The sequence below is a fragment of the Mastigoproctus giganteus genome, chromosome 11 (genome assembly GCF_048544385.1).
Source record: "Mastigoproctus giganteus isolate SK-2022 chromosome 11, ASM4854438v1, whole genome shotgun sequence".
NCBI lineage: Eukaryota > Metazoa > Arthropoda > Arachnida > Uropygi > Thelyphonidae > Mastigoproctus > Mastigoproctus giganteus.
In genome coordinates this window covers 130,707,264-130,726,915 of record NC_143585.1, presented here as the reverse complement: position 1 = coordinate 130,726,915, position 19,652 = coordinate 130,707,264, and the positions used below count along the sequence as shown (strand labels likewise).

Here is a 19,652-nt window from a genome sequence, read left to right as displayed (position 1 = left end):
TTAGGGCACTGGAAATACAAGGCATAGATACCCCGTATACAGGGTTATTCAAAATGAAGACGTGAAAGCTATGCCACTCAATAACAATACTGTTAGCAGAAGAATAGATGAAATGAGTGAAGATATTGAAATACAACTTGTTGGAAAGCTGAAAACAAGAAAATTCTCAGTGCAAATGGATGAATCAACTTTGAGAGACAGTGAAGCCATACTGATAACTTATGTAAGATATATTGATAAAGGTAATTTTGCTATAGAAATGTTATTCTGTAAATCATTAGAGATCACCACTACCTCCAAAGATATATATATATAATAAGCTAAAAAATTACTTAGATGACAATAATATACCAATGAAAAATATAACATCTTGTTCTGCAGATGGTGCTCTTAATATGATGGGCAAGAAAAATGGCTGCTTAAAATTGATGAAAGATGAAAATCCAGAAATGCTTCTTGCGCATTGTGTTATTCATAGGGAAAACTTCGAAGCTAAAAATATTTCGCCTGTTCTTAATATAGTACTAAAATCAGTTATAAAGTGTGTCAGTGCTATTAAAGCTAATGCCAAATGTGAGCATCTCTTCAAGCTTTTTTGTGAAGAACAAAATGCAGACCATGTGAGACTTTTACTTCACACTGAAGTAAGGTGGCTCTCGAAAGGGAACTGCTTGAAAAGATTTATGGAACTATTTGATACTATTAGTGACTTTTTAAGTGACAAACCTGAAATGAAGCATCTGTTAACGGTCGATGGTAAAGCATTTATGAGTTATTTAGCCGATATCTTTGAAAAACTAAATATATTAAATAAAAAACTTCAAGGAACAAATAAAACTCTCGTCGATGCAAAAGCGAAGATATTTGGTTTCATTACATTTATTGAATTATGTCAAAAATATATTTGTAACAAAAATTTTGAACAGTTTCATTGGCTGCAAAAATGTGAAGTGACTGATACCGCTGTACTTGTTATTGTCGATCATCTGAAAATTCTGTCTGCTGATTTAAAAGAAAGGTTTTCTGATTTAAAACAAATTGATTTTCCAACCTGGATGATGCAACCAATGTTAGTGGATTTGTCTGATGTATCAATGCAGTACCAAGAAGAACTCTCAGAAATGTAAAATGATGAGTCAGTTAAAACTTTATTCAGTATAAAAGGAGCGATGGCATGGCTCTGTGATGAAACAGAAATTAAATACCCAAATTCAACCAACTTTGCAAGAGAGCTATTGTTACTTACCGTTTCCATCTTCATATTTAGCTGAATGTGGATTTAGTGCCATAAATGATTTGTTACTAAAGAAAAGAAATAGACTGGATATCACAAAACGGGGAGACTTGAGACTGAAGCTGACTAAATTGGAGCCCGATATAAAATCTCTCTGCGGCAAGCATCAAGCACAAGGGTCTCACTAAATTTAGTACACTCATCTAGAAGTGACTTCACATGGAATGTTGAAATTATTAAACAATTAAATAATAATTACTAAAAATTAAAATATTATAGAAAAATTTTTCATATAAATTATTTTGTACTTCAATTTTAGTTGTCTATTATATGTTTTGAAAATTTACTTACTGTTTTTTTTCTTAATTTCCTAATGATTTCTTCCTAAAACCTAAGTCTTGTGTCCTGAACAAGTTGAAATTAAGCTTCATTTAGGGAATAATTCAATTTTTGAATATAAAAAATATGTGTATCGGTGTTTCTCAACGATACATAGGGGGCATCAAAATTTTAAAAAGACTTGGGTGGGGTATGAAAAAAAAAAAGGTTGGGAAACACCAAGGTAGAACATGCGTTGAAGAAATTAAGAATCAGAAAGCCCTGGTGGAAGATGAAGTTACTGCAGAGTTATTAAAATTGGGAGGAAGAGACATGGCACAAAAACTGGCAAGACTCTTCACAGAATGCATTAAAAAAGGTGTGATGTGTAAGGAGTGGAATAATGCAACCATAGTTTTGCTGCATAAGAAAGGTGATAAATCAGAAATTGGAAATTATAGACCAATTAGCTTGTTATCCCATATCTACAAGTTATTCACTAGGGTCATTACTAACAGATTAGAAAGAATACTTGATGAGAATCAACCGAAAGAGCAAGCTGGCTTTAGGACAGGATTCTCAACTATGGATCACTTTCACGTAATGTCACAGCTAATGGAGAAAGCAAATGAATATAAAACACAATTATGCCTGGCATTTGTGGATTATGAAAAGGCATTTGACTCCATACAGCATAAGGCAATGTTTAGGGCACTGGAAATACAAGGCATAGATACCCCGTATACAGGGTTATTCAAAATGAAGTCCGGGGTTTCAGTACAGGAATTGTTTGAAACCCCGGACTTCATTTTGAATAACCCTGTATTATGATTTTGAAAAAAATATATGAGAATGCTACCTCCTTTATTTAGACTAGATAAAGATAGTAGGAAATTTAAAATTGAGAAAGGAGTTTGACAAGGAGACACAATATCTCAAAAGTTGTTTACTTCTACCCTTGAGGAAGCTTTCAGAAGATTAGACTGGTCCCAGAAAGGAGTCAATGTGAATGGAGAGTAACTAAACCATTTACAAATCGTAAATGCATGACCACAATGCAGATGACATTGTGGTCATAAGCCACAATCCCAAAGAATTAGAGGAAAATCTTAATCAGTTATGCAGAGTTAGTAAAGATTTTGGACTGAAGATGAATATGGCTAAAACAAAAGTAATGATGAAAAAGTATGCCATAGAAAGGGATATAATGATTGAAGGAGCAGTAATTGAAAAGGTAGAGTCATATACTTATCTGGGACAAGTCATCAGTTGTAATAATGATAAATGGCTGGAAGTCAAGAGAAGAATAAATTTTGGATGGATAGCATTCAGGAAATAGAGTCACATACTTAGAAGGGCGCCTCTGTAGCCAGTTGGGCAGGAGCAGCAGTGCGTAGGGCATGCTTCTTGATTAGACCAGGGTTCGAGCCTGTGAGCCACCAAATATGGAGGATGTGGAAAGGTCAGGGAATGACCACCGCATATCTCCGGAGCAATATGGCATTAGTTGCTAATGCTCCTAAAAACCGAATAACAACAACATACTTAAGAGCAATAACCCAATTTGTCTGAAATGTAAAATAATGAACCAATGTGTACTACCCACCATGACTTATGGAAGTGAAACTTGGGCAATCGCCAAAAGAACGGAAGAGAAGCTGAGAATGACACAGCGAAGAATGGAACAAATTATATTGGGAATCAGACTGTTAGATAAGAAGAAAAACACATGGATTAGGCAGCAAACTCAGGTAAAAGACATTCTTATCAAAACTAAAGAACTAAAATGGTCTTGGGTAGGACACATCTCGAAAGCATGATGACAGATGGACTAAGAAAATAACAGAATGGTACGTAAGAGGAGCTAGAAGAAAACCTGGAAGACAATGACGGAGATGGACAGTTGAAATTCATGCGTTTGTGGGTAGTAAATGGATGGCCATTGCACAAAACAGAAGGAACTGGAAAGTTGCTGTAGAGGCTTTCATCCTGTAGTGTATTGATAATGGCTGATGATGATGATGTTGGGAACTTGCTGTATTTTTGGATTAACTGGGATATCAATTATCCAGGAATTTTTTTTACCATCTATCTCAGAAAATCAAGAGTGTACTATATTCTTTTCTTGTTGGTTGTGAAAATTTTCTTGTCCCCGTTCTTTGCTCTATCAGCCAGTGAGAGCGCTAGCTCAACCCTTTTTTCGTCCTTTGTTAGTCTAACCTTTTCTGTGCTACTATTATAGAACAGCTTATAGCTGTTGTAAGCTTTGGTACTTTTCATCTCTGTAACTTTACTATCCCATGTTTTTCTGCCCTGTTAAACATTGTAGCTCATTATTAATTATCTTGACATCCACTTTGCACCGTATTATCTTACTGGTATAAAGGCATCCATGTCTCCTGTAACTACTGCTTTTTTTTTTTTAAAGGTATTCCATAATTTTCCTGTCTGTGCCTTTCCTCTGCTAGTTTCCCAGTTGATAGAAGTCATATTATCCATCTTAAACTGTTTATAGTTATGTTCAACTTTCCTGATTTAGAACCCATGCATTTACCTTTAACAACAGTGACATCTTTCTTTTCATGGACTAATGAAAAACTGCACCATTACTTCCTACTAAATTTTCTTATACTATTAGCCCTGTGATGCTATCTTGGTTTGTAAAATATTCTTCTTATACTATTAGCCCCATGATGCTATCTTAGTTTTTAAAATATTCTTAATGATTAGATCTAGAATATTCTTGCCCCCAAGTATTTTTCTAACTTGCCAGTGTAAACAACACCATTCTTCATAGTTTTTGATGTTTGTGAACTAATAGCTGTTTTTACACTAATTATAGTAATAAAATTTTATTAGTTTTTTTCTATCACATACCATTTTTTCACAAATCGTTTTAGTTGGTACCATGAGTTGTATTATTGAATGTATTAAGCTAGGAGTAAATGCTGGGAATTTGTAAACTAAATCTTTGCATGTCGGGAACACCGCTTTCAGTCATTTGTTTCTTGGCCTTGAGAGCTCCACAGCAGTATTTATCATTGTCAGCTCGGTTTATTTTTCAAGTTTTCTTGTCAGACTTGGGCTGAAAAGTGAATAAAATGTCTTCACACAAGTATTTAAACTATCCAAAACTTTTCTTATATTTGTAGAAGTTATGTTGTCCTCAAGCAAAGACAAGATATTACAGAATTTGTAAAAACTATGTATTGTGCTTATTTTGAGTAAAACTCGGTGACCAAGATAAACAATGGGCTCCACATAAAGTTTGCCGAACCTGTGTCAAAGCATTGAGATCATGGTAAAAAGAAGGCTGTGCCATTTGCAATTGCCATAATTTGGCAGGAGCCTTCATGTGTGGCCAGTCCCGCATGAAGATGACCTATCGATTCCATGCTCTCCACTTAACTGGAGAATGTGGCAGCAGAGAGTGCCAAAAGTGAAGCTTCTGAAGGTGAAACTTATTGTCTCCAGGTAAAGACTACACACCTGGAGACAATAAGTTTCACCTTCAGAAGCTCAACTGTTTTCACATCATGAACTCAATGATTTGATAAGAGACTTAAATTTACTAAAGGAATCTGCAAAACTCCTTGGTTCTAGACAAGTCAAAAAATCTAGAACGTGGGACATTTTTCTCATGCTCATGGTACAGACATAGAGAACAACAACTACTCCCCTACTTTTCTGAGGCCAATTCTATAGCTTTTTGCAGTAATATAAATGACTTAATGAACTATTAGGAATTAGTTACAATCCTGCACAGTGGAGACTTTTTATTGACTCATCAAAGAGGAGTCTCAAAGGTGTGTTGCTCCACGATGGAAATAAATATGGGTCATTTCCAGTAGCTCACTCTTCATTTGAAACAAACATATGAGAACTTGAAGAAGTTGTTGACAAATATAAAGTACAGTTGAATCTCATTAATACAAAGTTTGAGGGACCTAAATTTTCACATTTTGTAATAACAAGGTTTGTAGTAATGAGAAAGAGAAGAATAAATTTTGGATGGATAGTATTCAGGAAATATAGTCGTGGGCAGTAAATGGATGGCCATTTCACAAAACAGAAGGAACTGGAAAGTTGTTGGAGAGGCTTACATCCTACAGTGGATTAAAAATGGCTGATGATGATGATAAAGAAATTTTTCCCATTTTTAACAGATGCAGAAATATTATGCTTCCTTTCATCATTTAGCAATTGTAATACTAATAACAGGTCTACAACAGTATCTTTCTTTGAAGCAGAGTTAACCATTTTATGTCTGACAGACACAAGTCATAACAGAAAAGTTACACTCTGTTCTAGTTAATAATCATATTTCTGTTTTTTGACAAAAAATGTGTATGTTAATGAAATTTAATTTCAAATTCAGTGTAGACTTTGAAAAACCTTGTGATTTTTGTGATAAAGATCCTGGTTTGGATACAGTATTTAGGATAGTTTTATGATGAATATTGTTGAAATGGTTGTGATCCTGTAAAATTTATTGAAATAAGTTTTTTTATCCACAAATGTATGTTTTTTTTTTTTTTATTTAATTAACAATTATTTAAGTAGCTTTTTAATTTATATATATATATATATATATATATATATATATATATAACTTTTTTATTACTTTTCAGTGGTTTTAAATAATTCAAAGTGAAAAATAATTTAGAAAATGTTTCTAAGAATGTGTACTGTATCTTATGTCTACTTGACATTACTGTAGATACAGTGAATACAAAGTATTTTTCTATATTTGCAACCCTGACACATCCCCTTGAAGATATTTAGGCTTGTTTCCATAGCTTTATCTTCCCACTTATTTATTTGAAACGCCAGCCTTATTTAAGAACATCTTTCCAAGATTGGTTGTTGCCGCAACAACTAATACTTTGGTTGTTGCGGCAACCAAACAAGCATTACTTTGACCCATACATACATATCATTAGATAAACATGGATCTGTATTACCATTCTCCCTCCCCCAAACTAGCAGTTTCCCTGAACCCTTAAGGTATCATCAATGATACTGGCAAAACTCCTTGCACCACCTTTGGTTCAGACAAATCCTGTATCTACAAAATAGATTCCTTCTACATACATGCAGGCCATACTGATAAAAATTTACCCACCCCTAAAGCCTTTCATCATATAGTCCCTGCTGTCATGTCTGGGCAAAATTGCAGATGCATGTACATTCTGACCTAACTTGTAACATTTTTTTCAACATAATCCTATATTTATCCAATAGATCATCAAGTCGTGTTTGTTTAATGTTGTTAGTCCCTCACATGAATAGTAATGTCCTCTTTACCCCCTTAAAATCTGACAGTCTGTTGGTATCATCATCATTTCGTTGCTCCCAGCATACACACCCTGGTTCTGGTCCACCTATATTTATTACAAAAAATGTTGCATTTCCCTGACAATAGAATTTCCCAATGAAACTAAATCTCATTCAACCAGAGCATAGTCAGTATGCATTTGATTATTCTGTTCTATTTTGCAGATTAGGATTGTGGGGTAGTAGTGTTGCTCCGTATAATATACGACCATTTCATTATACTTGTGCAGCGTGAAACTAATGAATAATGTCTTTCGGTAAGATGCCACAGAAATACAATATAAAATTTCTGAAGCCACATAAGCAAAATTTTCCATGTATTGTAAAATCTAGAAAAGGCAACACATTTGCTCTTATATGTATATTTGGTTTTTCAATTTGAAGTAGTAAGAAATGCGTTGTACTCAGATTCCAAACAAATAAGTACAAGGAAAACATGAAGTGCGTAGATAGAAATACAAAAATTGATGTAGCATTTTGTAGTGAGAAAGATTACGTTCATAGAACTTATTCCTACTTCTTTGTTATCTCTCTTGGGAAGGCAGCATATTTCTGTTAGCTCTATAATATGTTTTAATCAACCCACTAAAAATGTCATATTTATTATTTTTAATTTTTATTGTCTCAATATATTTCATTACATGTCATTTATTTAAGTAGCTATCACTTAAAGCTACTTAAAGAAATTTCTCCCCGTGGCATATATCTGCCTGTGGTGTGCCTGTTTCATTAACCCTTTCTGTTTAAGTTTATCAAACTTACCTTCATATACTTACTCTCTCCTTGCACCCCTGTCAAGGAGAGGGTATGTAAACTTCTGTGGTAATTTTCTCACACTGCAATCCAGTTAGTCAGTTTTGATATGTGTTTTTTTTTTTTTTTTTTTTTCCTTCCTCCTGAAATTTTAATTCTGTAAAGCAATCATACTTGCCATAAAATACAAAACTTCAGTAGTTTCTCTGAGTTTGGTTGCTTAGTGAATATTCTGAGCAATCTGACTTATTAGGTATGTTCAAGCCACCCATTGTTCAATTCACATGGTTCTTGTTTGCTGTTGGCCCTCAGTTATTTTAAATTAGATTTTTTTTTTGTGTGAACTATTATTCCATTCTAATTATTAAAATAAACTTGCTTAATGAAATCATTATTCCTGATTCCTGTCAAAATAACATTAAATTTATATACTGCAGAGTGGATCGAACATTGGTAGAGGATTTATTTGCTGACCGTCACATTCAAGTTTTGGTATCTACAGCCACTTTAGCATGGGGTGTCAATTTGCCAGCTCATACAGTCATAATCAAAGGCACACAGGTTTATAGCCCAGAGAAAGGCCGTTGGGTTGAACTTGGAGCACTGGATATCTTACAGGTAATATTTCTTTTATTTCTTAAGAAATATGCATTTTAATCCATGTTTTTTTTTTTAATTACTGATACAAAAAAGTGATTGTCTAAAAAATCATAATAATCTTTAAAAATAGCTCTAAGTACCAGCAACAATTCTGCAAGGCTAACCCTCTCAATGTATCAACCATAATTAACGAGCTATCCGTTTCTGTTGTCATCGTCCAGCATAACCATATCCAAATGATAGTTAGGTAATATAAGATAGCAATTCCAAAAGAAAGTAAGGTAGTATTTGATAGCAATTCCAAATAATGGTAAAGTAGTAAATGTTAGCTAAAATTTAATATATCACAATTTAGTTGTTAGCTGGCTAGATGACTATTAGCCCGACGGATAGCTAATTTACAAAATAATAATAGCTAGCGTTACAAAAGAGTAATACATAGCATTATGCAGAATTATATAGAAAGAGATCCATCGACTGTTAATTCTGCATAATGCTATGTATTACTCTTTTCTAACGCTAGCTATTATTATTTTGTAAATTAGCTATCCGTTGGGCTAATTGTCATCTAGCCAGCTAACAACTAAATTGTGATATATTAAATTTTAGCTAACATTTACTACTTTACCATTATTTGGAATTGCTATCAAATACTACCTTACTTTCTTTTCGAATTGCTATCTTATACTACCTAACTATCATTTGGATATGGTTATGCTGGATGATGACAACAGAAACGGATAGCTCGTTAATTATGGTTGATACATTGAGAGGGTTAGCCCTTGAAAAAGTCCCTTTCAATGTATCTATTTACCTATAATTAACATTATTTCAATTTTAACATAAATTTTTATATGTAAGGCTTACCTTACTTTGTATTGCATATACATTTTTTTTCAGGATACCATTGGCGTGCACATAAGATTTTATGTTTCTTGGGCCATTACGTCGTACTGGTTTTTCTCGGTTTACACTATAACCTGCAAACATTTTTGTGTAAATCATTAGCCTTTACCACTATTACTAACATCTTTAACAGATATTATACTTTGACTATTTTAAATAATATACAGACGGATGTAATGTTTAATCTTATAGAGATGGCATTAATCGGATCTGCGATAGTTTATTTATTAAATTTAGTTTAGTGATTAAATTTATTTATGCATTTTACTTAATTTGGATATATATATATAAAATCTCGATACATACTATTTTAAAAAAATTGCTCAATCTTTAACTATGGGTGGTATTTTATTTTTATTTTATTCACCAAAACGGGCACAACAATTACCCAATTACGGTGTATTTGAAACAAAGAATAATAAAAATTTGTAACAAATAACACCTGACAAATGAATTAGCATATTTAATGGGCCACGTACCATAAGAAAAATAAATAAACAATAAAAATTTAAATTTAAAAAAAAATTGAAAACTGTTGACAAATGAATTAACGTATTTAATGACCCAAGTACCATAAGAAAAATAAATAAATAAAAATAAAAAAAACAATAAAAAATTAATATTATTTGATTAGAGCCAAAATAATCAAAAGAGAAAACTATATATTCCTAATGAATATAGACAATAGCTTAAGAGAACCTGGAGGGATTCGGCTAAGGCATCAGTATTAAGTTCATTAGCAAGTGAGAATGATCTGTTTATTGAACTGAAGTTATCAATGTCACTATTATAAGGTCTGATGTGATAATTGGTGTACTCCTGATAGCTCTGGAAAAAACATGGAAGTTAAAGAATTGGATTAAGTCAGGAAAATCGTAAAGCCAAGAGGGATCTTGTAGAGTAATGTAAGATCTGTTTGAGTTCTTCAGCCATCAAAAGGGGGGGGGGGTTCTGGTTCTCAGACATCAGATGAAGTTTTGTTCTGCTTTAGTTTTGTTAATTGCAGTAAACCTTGTGGTTTGTTGCAGTAAACCACCTGATTACTGTCATTAACCTTTGTAAACTTAGGCATTAAGCCTGTTATACCTTCATAAATATCATTAATAAGTATAGAAAATAACGATTGAGCCCAGCACTGAACCTTTGGGGACTCCATTAATAACATTATTCATTAGGAGCAGTGTCCATTAATAACCACTCACTGTCTTCTCCCACTCAACCATCCCTTTATCCAAAGCAGTAACTTTCCCTTAATGCCACACTGCTCCAATTTGTATAGCAGCCTTTTATGTGCAACCGTATAAAAAGCATCCCTGAAATCCAAGTATTTGATATCAAAATTATTTCTTGCATCCGATTCCTTATTACTAATCATAATATCCAATCAGATTGATCAGACAGAATTGCCTCTTAACAAATCCATGCCATGACCATAGTATAATTGCATTCCTGTCTAGATGGTTCTGCATTATTTTTAAACAAAGATGCCAATTATTTTCTCTGGAACAGAAGTTAAGTTAATAGGTCTGTAATTGCTCATGTCACCTTTTGATGCCATTTTGTGAATTTAGGTACATTTTACGTCTCTAGTCTGTAGGGGCTCTCCCTGAAGATATTTTCATATTTATGGCTAAGGGTTTGCTGCCTCCCTTGATACAATTCGATAAATCTCCTCCACTACAGGTGCCTTTCTTATGTTAAGCTTCAACAATTCTTATTCCACTTTCCTTTCATTTATCACAAAAATCATATAGCTCCCCACTGGAGTTTGATAAACTTCTGGCATTCCCTCCCCTAAAAAATTCCTCATATGTGAATGTAACAGCAAAATACCTATTCAGTTTGTCAACAACCTGAGCAGGATCATCAGCATTTAAATGATCAACATCAAGTGGACCAATGTAGCCCCTTTCTTCTACTGTTAATATAAGTAAAGAAGTCTTCCTTTCTTAGCATTCCTTGCCAGAGACTTCTTGTAATCTGGCTTAGCTTGCCTAACCTCCTTTATGACTTGATTACATAATAGTTTATATCTATTGGGAAGCATTCAAGGAATTAATTGTGGATGCTACTAAAAGTTTCATACCTATTAAGAAATATTTTTCAAGGTTTAGGCCTAAATGGTTATCTAATGAACTAATGAGACTCATAACAGAGAAGAAAAATGCATGGGATGCATATAAATTATCAAGCGACTCAGAAGCATATGGCAGATATAAGCTATTCTGTAATCAGGTCACAAAGGAGGTTAGGCAGGCGAAGGCAGATTACGAGAAATCCTTGGCAAAAGATGCTAAGAAAAACAGCAAGCATTTCTTTACTTATATAAACTCTAAAAGGAATGGGATGAATCTGATTGGTCCACTTGACATCGATGGTTTGACTGTTGATGATCCTGCTCAGATAGCAAACAAACTGAATGAGTATTTTGCATCTACATTCACACATGAGGAATTATTAAGGTTTGAAAATGGCAGAAGGTTATCAAATTGTAGCAGGATACTTAATGATTTTGTAATAACTGAAAGCAAAGTGGAGGAGAAATTGTTGAAGTTAAACATAAGAAAAGCACCTGGGGTGGATGGGATCTATCCAGTTATATTAAAGGAGGCGGCAAAGCAACTAAGCAAACCCTTAGCCATAATTATGAGAGCATCCTTTGACTCAGGGGAGGTTCCAACGGACTGGAGATGTGCAAATGTATCCCCATTTCACAAAGGGGGATCGAAGGGTGACACGAGTAATTACAGACCAGTTAGTTTAACTTCTGTTCCAGGTAAAATAATGGAGTCACTGATTAAAGATGCATTGCAGGATCATCTAGACAAGACTGCATCAATAATTCAGACACAGCATGGGTTTGTTAAGGGACGAACTGGATGCAAAAAATAATTTTGATATCATATATTTGGATTTCAGGAAAGCTTTTGACACTATTGCGTATGGAAGACTTTTGGAAAAATTGGAGCAGAATGGTATTAAGGGTAAGTTGCTACAATGGATAAAAGGATGGTTAAGTGGGAGAAGACAGAGGGTGGTAATCAGTGGGTACTGCTCTTCGTGGACTAATGTTATTAGTGGACCTAACACCGAACCCACAAGGTTCGGTGTTAGGTCCACTGTTGTTTTGTATATTTATCAATGATATTGATGAAGGTATATCAGGCTTAATGTCTAAGTTTGCAGATGATACAAAGGTTGGCAGGGTTGTTAATGACAGTAATAGCAGTGTGCTACTGCAACAGGATCGAGATAATTTGGCCAGATGGGCTAAGAAGTGGCAACTGAAGTTTAACCTTGACAAATGCAAAGTACTGCATATGGGTAGAAGTAACCCCAGAGAAATGTACCAACTGTGTGGTACTACACTTAAGGTGGTAGAAAATGAAAAAGACCTGGGAGTAATTGTGCAGTCAGATATGAAGTTTTCTGAGCAATGCAGACAGGCTGCCAGGGCAGGTCATGGGGTTTTGTCAATGATATATAGGAATTTTGCTAGCAGGGTGAAGGAGGTGATTGTCCCTCTGTATAAGGCAATGGTCAGGCCACGCCTTGAATACTGCATACAGGTCTGGAGGCCTCATTTTAGGAAGGATGTAGATTTACTTGAACGTGTACAGAGAAGGGCAACAAGATTGGTGAGGGGAATGAAGGGATCCTCTTACCAAGAGAGGCTTCAGTTCTGCAAATTGCAGTGGCTGGAGATTAGGCACCTGCGCAGTGATCTGATTGAGGTGTATAAGGCCTTGAATGGATTGAGCACGCTGGATTCTGATGGGATCCTTCCAATTGTTCAGATTACGAACCTAAGGGGGTATAAATTCAAATTAAGAAAAGACAGATGTAGAATAGATGTGCGGAAATTTGCCTTTAGCCAGCGGGTGTTTAATTGCTGGAACAAACTTCCATCTGTTGTTGTGGAAGTTGATAGGTTGAATAAATTTAAGGAGGAACTGGACAGGCATTTGGAGGGAATGGTGTGATTTTTTTTTTTTTTTTTTTTTTTTTGGCTGATGCTGCATAAACTCATACACTTGCTTTCTTGCATCACATGCCACTACTACTACTACTACCTGATAATTTATATGCATCCATACATTTTTCTTCTGTGCCACAAGTCTTATTAGTTCATCTGACACCCATCTAGGTGTCAGATGAACTAATGAGACTTGTGGCAGAGAATATGAAAAGACTAGTAGCTTTTACAATTACAACTTCCTTGAAAGCTTCTCATTTAGAATTTGCAGTTGGTAACATCAGACCACTGTTTTCACCTTTACGGAAGCAAATTCTCTTCCTTCCAAAAATCTGCGGATTTTTTAAAATGCATGAAGAATTGCTGCTGATGATCAGGTCAGGATTTTTGTTTCTTCTTGTTGCCACTCTAATGCACTGCTTTAGAAAACAGTCATTCAATAAATCCACAAAAGTCTTGCTAGTGTGTGAGTGGCCAAACCACAAGTTCCAATTAATATCTGAAAAGTTAAAATCCCCCATTATTAAGACCTTCTGATTTACTGACTCATTCTATTGGTTTGCTGTACTCGTAACAGGCATTAGGCCTATAACACTCTCCTTCTCTCTTTTTTGTTTTCCCAGTGATTATGTCACATCGAATTAACTCAACATTGTGCAGGCCATCCATGTCAACTGGATGCACTGCCTTAGTTTCAATGTGCTTCTTAACTAAGAACATACTGCATCCCTTATATCTGTTTGACACCATGTTTCTGATATCCCACAATATCTATTTTTGATGACTTAATCAGTACAGGGAACCCCCAAGTTACTTGACTTACATCCCCCACTGCATTCATACATCCTTCCTTCAAGTAAACAAGTTTTATATACTACACAATCAAACTTGCATTCTCATAATGGTTTGGTAACATGGCTGCTATTTTCTAATACAGTGGGTTCTGCTTATAGGAATCACTGGTTTATTGAATCAAAACTTGAAAATCAACATCTTTTATGTGTTGCTTTATGTAAAACTTCTCTTATTAGAATCATAATTTCAGTTTTTTTCCCTTTCATTTAATTTTATTGATCAACGCTGTGTTCATGGAATGGGGAGAAAACTACATGTGAAAATTCCCAATAATTAAGTGATCCTATTTTACATCTAGTGAATCTAATGATCGAAGCAATGTTTTACCAGACATCTGTGAAAGGTAATCATGTAATAATTGTGTCCTGTTTGTTAAATGCTTGTTTCCCTTCCTGCAAATAAACTCTGCTGAGAAATCATGCAAATTTGCATTAGTAGAGGCATATGATGCAAGAAAGTAAGCTTATATAGCATCCCATTATATAGGTTATATAGCAAAATTTGCTGAGTTTCTCAGATATTCAGCTAGAAAGCAAGTGATGCTGTATGCAGACTATGCCTGAAATGAACATATCTGTTTTGCATAGCTTTTTTTTTTTTTTTTTTTATGTAAGTTTACAGCATTTTACAGATTTCAAATTTGTCACAAAACATCCATAATCAACTGTTAACACACTTATATCAAATTTTTAACAAATTTATATCAACTTCTGTAACTACCATAAGGTAGTTATAAAAGTTGATGGCCCCGGGTGCCAAGCGATCATGACTGAACGATTTCTCTGTGCTATTACTGCGATTTCCCAAAAGTGATTTACAGTTATTTTACTTTCTTGATGTTAATAAATTTATTCATTTAAAAACAGCTCTTGTAACAAAAACACTTGTACAGAGCAAGAAAGGAAAGGCACCTTTCTTTATTTCTTCTAGTTTACTGCTAACCACTTACTACTTTTCGCTTGGTCACACCAGGCACTGCTCCTGCCTCCCCGTGGCGGGGCTGGTAACCTTGGCAGAAAAGTTCATCTGCCAGGGGCTAAGAGGACCCAACATGGAACAAAATATGTTTCCAACTTTAGAGCCGTAAAGCTGTCGGCCAAACACAGAAAATGACCTTGATTCGTCGCAAGCAAAGAGGTTGAAAACCAATCCCTCGGCGACAGAATTACCTGCATTCTTAATAATGCACTCACTATCTGAACAGCCTCTCAGTAAGCTATCCTCCTTTTTAATTCAAAAACATCTGGAAAGTATTGCAGGGTCTCCCAAGACGGTTAAGAGACTGCAATCACGGGACTTACTTATTGAAACTCTAAATAGCAGGCACTCTGAGAAATTACTAAAAAAGGCAACTTTCGCTTGTATTCCAGTGAAAGTAACTCCACATGCAGCCCTAAATACATCAAAGGGTGTAATATCTAGTTGGGACCTGATGAATGTGACGGAGGAAGAAATTAAAGAAGAGCTTCAGGAACAAAATGTAATTGCTGTAAAAAGAATTATGATAAAAAAAGACAATATTCTCACACCTACCAGAAATATCATTCTTACCTTCAACAGTCCAAGCCTGCCCTCATCAGTAAAAGCTGGATACAGTCTGTCCTCGTATAGCACGATAGTTGTGTTCCTAGAAAACCTCGTGCAATGCAAAATTGTGCAATATAAACAACAGGCCCTATGGGAAAAGTGGGGTTAGGTGCCGACCACCCAAGATTGAACACACATTTGGAACCAAAACATTACCAAACACAATAAATAATCGGGTAATTTTAATGGTTATAAAATACTTACGTATTTTATAACGTATAAAATACGTAATAAAAAATAATATACGTAATAAATTAAAATACGTAATAAAAAATAATATTAAAATACGTAATAAAAATATTATAATATTTTTTATTTTTATTATAATATAATAAATAATAAAAATTTATTAATAAAATAGTAAAAAATTTATTATATTAAATAAAATAGTCGTAATAAAATACTTACGTATTTTATTACGACTATTACGTAATAAAATATTGCTAATGCTTTTGCTTCTATCGTAAGCAAACTTGTTTTTTGTTTGAATTTCTATCCAAACAGATGACAGCCATTCCATCTCTTCCAATTCTTTGTGTCTTAATCTAATGGATTTTAATTACACTTTGAGTTGTTCCTGCTAGGAAAGTTGTTTTTATTTTCTCTGCATTCTTTCTAATTCTCGGCGTTGCCTCATTTCGGTCTGTAGCATGTGCAATATCACATGGTCTTTCATTTTGCTCAAAGCGTTTCACAATTTCATATTTTTTCTCTATCGACAGAGGCAGACTGGCCATAAGCCTTACCCGGGAAATCCTGTTGGGCCGGAGGCCGGTGTGATTTTGGCTATAAACCGTAGTATGAGGCCACTATAAATTTTCCCGGGTAAGTATTTTTGACCCAGTCCGCCTCTGTTTATCGATATTGCTTTTTTTTTTTCTCTCTCTGAATCTGCAGTGTCTTCGCCAGGATGCTTCCTTTTCACACCTTTTAAGTATTTTACTAATTCTTAGGGAATAAAGCACAATTACAAAACGAGGAGGCACGCTTCATACACATAAACAAAGCTGCGCCCGTGTAGCAACTGAATAAACAACACCGTAAAGGCCGAAATACACTATTAACACCTCACATTTTACTAAAGAACATTTCTGGGGGTTACTACCATAAAACAATAAAAACAATTTCCAGTTGCGTTTCTGCTAGTCGATTCTGTTATAAACTGGTAGTAAACTCCATCTAATTGCATTTGCGATTATATCAATAGCTGGAATTGTGTTGGTTTTTACGTTATTATGGTGAAATGTGTTTCCCCTTCACTGATACAAAAAACATAAATACATTTTCAGAATCTTCTCTTCATTCCTATCGTGTTGCGTTCGGTTGGGGTGATTCTGCGTTCGACTGCCATTTCTTGTAAACACAAAGGCGAATCGTGCATAAGCGAATTCGGTCGTGTTATATAAGATATCGTTCCCCTATTTATAAATCGTGTATGATCGAATTCGTGTAATGTAAACACGTGTTATACGAGGACCGACTGTATTTACTTTGCCGCACTCGACCTTTCATACCAAATCCATTGAGATGTTATAAATGCCAAAAGTATGGCCACTCTCAAACGACATGCAGGGGGAACCCAGCTTGTCCCAACTGTGGATCCTCCGATCACATTCAAAGTGATTGTTTGGCGAAAGAAATGATATGTCCCAACTGCAAAGGCAACCATCCTGCCTACTGTAAGACGTGAGAGGTGGAAAACAGAGAAAAAAATTGTGAAATATAAAGTTGAAAACAGAGTTAGTTATCAAGAGGCAAGAAAATTAATTGCACCCAGTATACCTAACCGTACCTATGCCAATATTGCAAAAAAATATCAAACCATTGCCACACAAACCAATGTTACCGTTCCTTCAAACACTTCCATCTCTGACTGGGCTCAGGCTGCCCTCTCTCAGCAACAGTCCAGTGCCGTTAAGCACTCAGACCAAGCAAATAATACGCCTCTCACAATGCCAGCAAAATCTCAATCTCCTCCAGTGAATGCCACTACTACAAATAATGATAGTTCGACTTCAAAAAAGATTATTCGGGACACATCGATGGAGGCAGAGTACCCATCCAAACAGGAAGATCCCGTTCTGGAAATATTTGCAGAAGAAGAGATGGACACTGGTCGCCCTTCCTTTCCAAAAAGAGACAAACCAAAGCCAGAACGCCATAAGACAGCCACGTCAGGTACAGCTTCCTCTTCTAAATTCAAGTAATGTCTAACATCTTGCAATGGAATTGCAGAGGCTTTCGTCGAAACATTGACGACATCTGTTACTTAATTTATCGCTACTCTCCAGTTGGTTTCTGCCTGCAAGAAACCTATTTAACTGCTCAAATTTCCATTTCCATAAAAAACTACTCGGTCTATAGACGAGATCGGAATACATCCGAATCTGCTCGTGATGGTGTAGCTATTTTAATTAGTACAAGGATTCCAGCTAGGCAAATCACTCTCCAAACCCAAATCGAAGCTGTCGCTGTGCGTCTGATTACTCAGACTGCATTAACTCTAGTCTTAGTTTATCTCCCACCAAATCATGCTTACTCTTATAATGATCTTAAAGAACTTTTATTACAGCTACCCTCCCCTATCTGCCTGCTAGGGGATTTCAATGGCCACCACCCTTTATGGGGTTCATCTAAATTATACAGACGCGGCTGACTGATTGAAACTTTACTGGAAAAGGAAACAGTGGCTTGCACACCCATATACAGTTACCTAATGGACAGACTTCTGCCATTGACCTATCGATTTGCTCCCCAATACTGTTTTCAGCTATGTAATGGTCCACTCTGGATGATCCCATGGGCAGTGATCATTTTCCAATTGTTTGTATTCTGTTGACTACACAATCACCATTACAACAGCCCTGCAGGAAATGGAAATTCTCTAAAACCAATTGGGCCAAATTTCAGTCAGCAATCACCCTTGACAAAAAAAAACTATTCAACTACAGCCCATAGATGAAGTTACTGATTATATTACATCCCGCCTTTTAGTTGCAACTAAGTACTAATTCCATTATCAAATCCCTCGTCCCGATGGCATTTCAACTACTGGTGGAACGAAGAGTGCACAAAAGCAAAGAAGGAAAAAAATAAAACATTTAGTTTATTCCGTCAATCTCCAACCACAGCTAATCTAATTAGCTACAAGAAACTAAGGGCAAAGGCACGTTACATTCAAAAGCAGGCCAAGGAAGATTCTTGGACTAGGTTCGCATCAACTATCAATAGAAACACTGACTCCAGACTAATATGGAAACAAATTAGGTAGCTTTCTGGGAAGTTTCCAACTGTTCCTTCCCCAATTCTCTCCTGCAATGGGCAAGAACTTTCTGCTCCTCTAGATATAGCCAATGCCTTGGGCAAAACCTTTGCTCAAATATCGGCTGCATCAAACTACACTCCAAAATTCCAGAAAATTAAGACCGCCACCGAACAGAGACCTATCAACTTTCGAACCTCACTATCACTTCCATATAATCAGCCTCTGCAATATTGTGAACTTTTACAGGCCATCAGAACAACACGAAACAGTGCCTCTGGGCCAGATGGCATATATTATGTCATGCTGCATCTCAATGACAAAAACAACTACTTCTAATCTTTTTTAACCGAATCTTCCTGGAAAATATTTATCCAACCTCTTGGCACCATGCTACAGTTTTAGCGTTTTTGAAACCTGGTAAAGATCCCTCCAGTTCTAATAGTTACAGACCAATATCTCTGTCAAGTTGCCTTATTGAAATTCTTGAAAAAATGATCCATAGTCGACTCACTTGGATCATTGAAACTCATCATCTACTGAGTAATTGTCAACATGGCTTTCGCAAAAACAGATCATCCCTAGATCTGATGATCAAGGTGGAATCTGAAATTCGCAATGCCTTTGTGAAAAACGAACACCTTGTCATGGTCTCCATTGATATAGAGAAGGCATTTGATACTACCTGGTGGTTTGGCATTCTCAGTGACCTATATAATCTTGGTCTACGAGGCAGCCTACCCATATTTATTAGGAACTTCCTCAAGAGCCGATCTTTCCAGGTGAGATATCAAAATTCCCTTTCTGCTACATTCTCGCAGGAA

At 35.5% G+C, this 19,652-nt stretch overlaps 1 protein-coding gene across 1 annotated transcript in view; it reads left to right on the top strand.

The window, feature by feature from the left end:
• The window catches only part of Brr2 (U5 small nuclear ribonucleoprotein l(3)72Ab), a 570,943-nt gene that overhangs the window by 241,218 nt on the left and 310,073 nt on the right, over positions 1-19,652 (top strand). The window contains exon 20 of the mRNA XM_090384330.1: positions 8,080-8,260. Within this exon, the coding sequence (XP_090240456.1) occupies positions 8,080-8,260 (181 nt within the window). The remainder of the gene's footprint in view (positions 1-8,079; positions 8,261-19,652) is intronic.